We start from the raw sequence: 7,357 nt of genomic DNA on the forward strand, positions 1-7,357 counted from the left end.
CACACACACACTGTGTGTGTGTATATAAATACTTTTGTGCTATAATACCCCCAAGAATTTAAAACTACTTTCACCCCTGGGTATTAATGTTATATACTTTTCAACAAAAAATCTCTTTATTTAAGCAATGTCCGGTTTGCATATTGGGTTTGATACAATATGCTAATCTTGAATGTTGTGTTTTTCTTACTACAAGCAGAAAATCAGCATAAAAGGAAACAAAGAATTGAAAACATCAATATGAATGTAATTTATATCATTGTTTCTGTCGTGCTTGTTTTAGATGTTTCTCTACTTTAACACACTTGATTCAGATGATTCCAGTTTATTAAAAGCGTGTTAGGTTGGCTGAAAAAGGGAAGGGCTTAAAACACTCATTTATATAATGCGTTTCAGTTAGTGATGGAATTAATGACACCAATATTCATTTTCAGCTTTATTTATGAATTTCCTTAACACAGCCACAGCTGAGACAAAGTGCTGAACATCAGAGATAAATAAGAAAAAAGAAAACAACAAACAAAATGAAAACGCTAAACACACAGCCATGTAAAGAAATTAAAAACTCACGTGAAAACATAAAAACAAATCAGTAGAACAGATTAAATAAAATACAAGTTGGGTAAAATAAAGTCTCAGTTGGGTTAAGAGATTAATGAGGAAAAAAGTTAATCATTTTATTTTATTTAAATACATAAGAAATGTTGTTTTTTTTAATCAAAAATAAATTTCATTGCTCAAACTTAGGCAAGATTTTTCTTCCATCCTGGAACCAGTCAATATTTTCATCTTGTTAATCTAATTAAAACAATGACAAGAACAGCAACACAAACTCCTTTTTATACTTTAAAAAAAACCCAAACAAGTTTACTGTAATTTTAAATTAGTAGATATTAAACAACGTATTTACTACCTAAGTAGTTGATCTCTGCTTAGCAGCAGTTTTTACAGACTCATCTACTAACGGTGGACAGATGGACACTGAAGACCTAATTTTGAGCCAGTCAAATGCCTTGTCCCGATCACATCCAAATCCAGCATAAAGTGGTTTGGTGAATGTGGTGTGGAAAGTGTGGAGGTGGATCAATGTGTCAAAGGAGACCACATAGAAGGACAGGATACCAGCAGGATGGTCCACATAGACTGCTACTCTGTCATAAACACGAGAAGGCAAACGTATTTCCTTTTTTTCTTTGTCATGGAAGACACCAAAACGGTTGAGGCCGCATGTCAGAGTCCAGGACTTGTCATTTCTTCCAAACAGAGATTTAAAAGTGTTTCCTTTTCTGCGGATTCCTCTGTAGCTGACAGCTACTTCAACCAGTCCTTTCCATTTCACCTCCCAGTAACAACGACCAGGCAGAGCATGTTTACACAGAACCTGGGGCCAGAAGTCAAATCTTTCAAAATGATCCGGATACTCATGGTAACCTGAACATACCTTCCTCCTGCTTTGGGACATTTTGAGGTTTTGGTTTATTGTGTTTGGGTCCAGCTCAAGTTCACAGGTATCTGATAGAGAAAATCAGAAACAACAGTTGGTAAATTCAAAGAACCAAAGATTCAGTTCTGACGATGCATGTAAGGTTAATCTGTCTGTGTAAAAAAAAATAAAATAAATAAATAAATAAATAAGAAAATAGGTAAATTAAAAATACAATTTAAATAAAACTTAAATCATTAAAACAAAAAGGTAAAAAGTAAATAACAAGTAAATAAAAAAAGCAAAATAAAAAATAAAAATAAAACTATAAAATGATTTAATAAATAAAACTGACAAAAAAATATTTCCAGCTAACATTAAAACATTATTCAAACAGACCAAGATCGTGATCTTATACTTATCCGATCATGTGATCGGAAATCGGCTTGATCACTTGGTTTCAGACTCGATTGGATTCTGGCGTCATTTCCCTATCAGGGATCGAATATTGATTCTACATCCAAATAGGAATAATAACAGTTAGTATCCACCGTTATGTGGTGGCATAACGGTGGATGAGACAGATTTGTCTCAAAACACCAGCGCGGCACTTTGCAGCAGTGACTGCCGTAAAGCGAAGCAGAACACGGCACCAGCTTGAAGTGGGGGCGCTGTTGCCAGCTTAGAGGTGTCGCTGTATTTAGCTACTTTTCAGACCCTATTTTCCTTAAAATTGACAAATTTAGCTACTTTCTCTGGTTTATTTGGGACTTTGGCGAGAAAACTGAAAGAAACATAGAGAGCTACCGTGGATTATGGTAAATATAGTTATTCTGTCGCACCGAAATAAATATCTTCATTTTATTCCCGTAGCCTCCGTGGGTATAAGGAAGATAAAAAATAAGGGACATGTTGATTCTTTTGACCCGATCAGGGGCCAAAAAAATCTGATCGGGACATCGATATCTAAAAATCAATGTTACTTGTAGCGCCTGCAAACATAAACTGAACAAATTAAGTGGTGTTTGACTATTATGGAAAGTAAAGCTTGTAAGAGTCATGGGCGTCGCCATGTTGAAATTAAGACTTCTTAACTAAAACATCAAACAAGTTGAAGATTTCTCTTAAGAGTTATAAAACAGAACAAGCTGTTTTTTTAAGTCATAGTAGTTACATTTTGTATGAATTACCTTTTAATTTTAATGCTTGTTGTATTTTAAATGTTTTGAAAGTCAGAGTGATCATAGAAACTTACATTTCCTGATGTCAGGTTGCAGCTTGACATCAGGTTGCTCTCCAGAGTGGTCCAACCTAAAAAAGAAATCCCCATCAGCTCAGTGAATGAGGCTCATCAAAACTATGAGAACTTTCTCTTTCAACAAGCTGGCATGTTTGTCCACATACCTTAGTGTCTCTAGACTCCAGGCTGGGTCCTCTAGTCCAGCGACTAACTGCTCCATTCCTGACTCTCCTGGATTGTTGTGTCTCAGGTCAAGTTCTCTGAGGTGGGAGGGGTTGGCGTTCAGAGCTGAAGCCAAACAATCACACCCAGCCTCCGCAACCAAACAGTTAGACATCCTGCCAGAGCACAAATAAGCTTCATTTTAAGAAACTGAACATAATAAAAGAAACAGTCATACTGTTAAAATATCAATAAATAGCTATTTGTTTCAACATTCAATAAGTGATTCTTAAAATGAAATATTTAACACCTTTTCAGTCTATGCAGGATTTCATGATTGTTTTGTGTTGTTTTTTGCAATCAAAATCACAGATTTAACAATGCTAATTTAGAAATGTATGATGTTAAATGTGACTTTTTATTAATCGATGTATTGATTACAGACTACAACTTGACATTAAATATGGTTGAGGCAGCAGTCACTTAAACGCAATGTTTTTAGCCAATTTTGAGAGGAATTTGCAGTAAAATCAGAAAAAGCTTTGATTTTGTGTGAATTTAGCAAGAGTTTTACGGATTTGTGAAAAATTGGAGGGACTTTTTGAGGTAATTTGGAGTGTAGAGGGCCACATAAAAAGCTACAGTGGGCCAGATTTGGCACCCGGGCCTTGAGTTTGACGGACGTGCTATTCATCATAATTAAACCGCTGCACCAACCTGAGACTTTCCAGTTTACAGTTTGGACTCTGCAGCCCAACAGAGAGCAGCTTCACTCCTGAATCCTGCAGGTCACTATTGCTCAGGTCCAGTTCTCTCAGATTGGAGGACTGAGAACTGAGAACCAGAGAAAGAGCTTCCAGGGATCGCTCTGACAATCTGCAGCCTGTTAACCTAGAAAAGAAAACAGCTTATCTTACAGTTGTTCAAGAACCTAACACGGTTTACTTGATGTTTTCCCCTTTAAAATAAAATAAATTTGTCAGCAAAAATTAAAATAATAATACCAGCTACAATATGGCTGCAACTAGCAACAACTTTAGTTGTGGATTAATCTATTATTCTGACAAGTAATCAGATAAAATATTGACACATTCTGCAGGTTTTTTATTGAAGTCTTTTTCATGTAATATTGGAAATACATAAAAAATGAACAAAAATTGATTCATTTGTAATGGGAAAATAAACATATTATTGTCTAAAATGTGATAACAGCATTTTTGACCGTTAGTGAACATCTGTAGCTTAAAAAATATTTCTAACATCAACATGTGAAAGCTCAGCTCTTCCTGCTTGACTCAACATCAGTACAGCTCATTTGTTGACTATTTTTTGGATTAACAGATTAACAGTTTTATACCAAAATGTACTTAATAGAGAAACTTTTTAGCACAATTCAAATCAGTTGAAGCTAAATCTAGTCCACCTGAGGAGCTTGGGGTAGAATATTTACAGTCAAAGAAGGATTTTCTTAATCTTAAATCCAAAATGTATATTTTATGTACAGTTTTGGCTTAATTGCTATTTTGATCTCTCAGCAAAAGGACATTTCTAGAGTCTGTATACCCCAGTTAACAATTCATGGTTTACTAAATTAGTTGGCAATTATTTCAATAATCGATTAAACATGATTAATCGCTTCAGCCTTAATCAAACTGTATAACCTTTGAAAAATCCTCCTGTTTGTTCCAATGTATCTTACCCGGTTTTGTCCCACAGTACTGAGACTTGAAAACACACTTAATGTAAAACTTTGGAACTTGGTCTTTCACAACCAATTTCTTCTACAAGTAAATCAATTATAAAAACTCATCAGTTTGTTTTAAGTATTCCTTTTTGTACTCACAGAGCTTTTCTGGAGGCTTCCAGGACAGGCATGAGCTGCAGCAGAACCTCCTCTGACTCAGAGTATTTGCTCAGGTCAAACTCATCCAGATGTTTTTCTGACGATAGTAAGATTAAGATCAGAACTGACCACTGATCAGGTGATAGTTTATCCTTGGAAAGACATCGTGATCTCAGGCACATTTGGATCTCCTCCACAACAGAGTCCTCCCTCAGCTCATTCAGACAGAGAAACAATACTAAGACCCTTTCTGGTGATGTACTCTCACTGATTTTTCGCTTCATGTACTTAATTGTTTTCTGGTTGGACCATGAGGTACTTCTTGCTGGTGCCAGCAGGTCATGTAGGAGAAACTGATTTGTCTGCAGAGAAAGACCCATGACGAACCGTAGGAACAACAAAAGCCGTCCATTTGGAGTTTTCAAGGTTCTCTTCAGTGCTGTTTTATGAAGTTTTGTTGTTGAGGTTCTGGCGAAACAGGGGAGCCAGTTCTCAACTGTCATCCAGGATTCAAGCATCACATTTTTGTTTTTGGAGACCAGGGAAGTGATCACATGAACAGCAGCAAGAAACTTCTGAATGCTGGACTGAGTAAAACAAGAAATCATCTTCTGGTAATTGTCTGACATCTTTCCAGAAAATGTCTTGAAGATCTCTTTGAACCATTCAGAGCGCTCTGATGTCACTGTAAGGCCACAGCTTCTTAAGTCCTCCTCAGTAAATACAGTGTTATCTCTGAGGAGCTGCTTAAAGGCCAGTTTGGCCAGAGACTTGATCCACATGATGCACTTTCCAGTTTCATACTTTTCCTTCATGTGGTTGATCTGAACCACCAGAAACTCTGTGTACATCTCCGTCAGGGTGCTGGGAAGAGCTCCTCTCTCTCTTGTTTCCCACAGATTCTCCAGAACTACAGCAGTGATCCAGCAGAAAACAGGCATGCGGCACAGGAAATGAATCATTTTTAATGTCTTGATGTGGGAGATGATTTCTCTGGCACGTGGCTCATCTCTGAATCTCTTCTTAAAGTACTCGTCTTTCTGCAGGTCACTGAACCCTCTGAGCTCCGTCACCATGTCAACACACTCAGGAGGGATCTGACTGGCTGTTTCAGATTGTGTGGTTATCCAGAGGTGAGCAGCAGGAAGCAATTTCTTCATGATGAGCTTAGTCAGAAGCACTTCTACTCTACTTGACTTTCTTGCGTTCGATTTATTTGTCCCGCTGATGAAGTCAAACTCGAGGAAATTCTGATCCAGACCATCAATGATAAACAGAAGTTTGAATTCACTGCTGTCACAGCTGGTTTCTCTCACATTTTGTAAATCTGTGAAGATTGTGCTAAGAGTCTCCTCCGTAATGCCGCTGGACGGCATTCCCGGAACGACTGTATGAATTAGCTCTGCTAGAGTAAACCTCTCTCCTCTCCATAAACACAGCCGACGAGCATCAAGAGGGAAAACGAGATGAAATTCTTGATTAAATCTCTTTTCAGCCCAATCCAACATAAACTGTTGCACTAGGAAGGATTTGCCGATGCCAGCACACCCTTTGGTCACCACTGTTCTGCTGGATTTGCCTCTTCTGGACAGATGTTGAAACATGCTGCTGACATTCACCAGTTTAGATGTTTCTGTTTCTGAGCCTGTGACCTCATGCTGACCCCGTTCATCCGTGATGAACAGCTCTGGATCCAGGTAGCATAGAGTCTCCTCGTCATGGTTCTCCAACCAATCATCTTTCACAGATATGAACATGTTCTGGAGGATGGACTGCAGCACAGCCGGGCTTGATGTGGTTTGTGGACAAGGCAGTGCTGACATCTTCACACCTGCCAAAAATAAACAAATCCTGAGCAATCTGGATGGCTGCACCCATAACTACTTATAGACACATGAAACATCATTCAGGACACTGGTCTTATAACTCCGAAAATGTTGTAAATTTATAGGCTTTACAGTTTTTTCTAAAGCAGAGGTGGGCAACTCCAGGCCTCGAGGGTCAGTCTCCTGCAACTTTTAGATGTGTCTCTACATCAACACACCTGAGTCAAATAATGAGGTCATTAGCAGGACTCTGGAGAACTTGACTGCACTGTGGAGGTGATTCAGCTATTGGATCCAGGTGTGTTGGGCCAAGGAGACATCTAAGAGTTGCAGGACACTGGCCCTCGAGGACCAGGATTGCCCACCCCTGTTCTAAAGCGTTAGGATAACCTCCAGACTGACATCTCGGTCAGTAGTTTCTGATTCTGGAGGAACTGCTTGTGTTATGTATTTCACAAACCAACAATGGACATTTGGTTCAATTGTAGAGACTGTTGCTCATTGGGATAAGCAGTTATTCTTCCATCCAGTCCACCAGGCATTGAACAAGCAGGAGAGTTTTGTACAAGCTAGAAACAGGAGATGGAAGACCGGTCATACCGGATTAAACTGATTGGTATCGGTATCAACCAGTTTTCCATCAAGGCTGGACATTGAACCATGTTCTTCCTTTTATCACAGTGGACCCATCTTCTGATGGCTTATTCCGAAAAGAAAATTGAGAATACCACCAAACTTAGGTCATCTCACATCTTGAACATCACAAAGTCCCCAGATCCCAGTCCAACAGTGGACCTTTGGCCTGTGATGGACCAGAAGACTCTCATCCTCAATGCACAGCATTGAGGATGAGAGTCTTCTGG

At 38.6% G+C, this 7,357-nt stretch overlaps 1 protein-coding gene across 1 annotated transcript in view; it reads right to left on the reverse strand.

Moving 5' to 3' along the window:
- Nucleotides 1-553: 553 nt before the first annotated feature.
- LOC103144909 (NACHT, LRR and PYD domains-containing protein 3-like) overlaps nucleotides 554-7,357 on the reverse strand; it is a 10,020-nt gene continuing 3,216 nt past the window's right edge. Inside the window, exons 3-7 of the mRNA XM_007562078.2 lie at nucleotides 4,669-6,499; nucleotides 3,543-3,716; nucleotides 2,828-3,001; nucleotides 2,679-2,734; nucleotides 554-1,512 (exon numbers count right to left, since the gene is read on the reverse strand). Of these exons, the coding sequence (XP_007562140.1) occupies nucleotides 914-1,512; nucleotides 2,679-2,734; nucleotides 2,828-3,001; nucleotides 3,543-3,716; nucleotides 4,669-6,499 (2,834 nt within the window). The 3' untranslated portion in view covers nucleotides 554-913. The remainder of the gene's footprint in view (nucleotides 1,513-2,678; nucleotides 2,735-2,827; nucleotides 3,002-3,542; nucleotides 3,717-4,668; nucleotides 6,500-7,357) is intronic.

Source organism: Poecilia formosa, unplaced genomic scaffold (genome assembly GCF_000485575.1).
Source record: "Poecilia formosa unplaced genomic scaffold, Poecilia_formosa-5.1.2 Scaffold134, whole genome shotgun sequence".
NCBI classification, from domain to species: Eukaryota; Metazoa; Chordata; class Actinopteri; order Cyprinodontiformes; family Poeciliidae; genus Poecilia; species Poecilia formosa.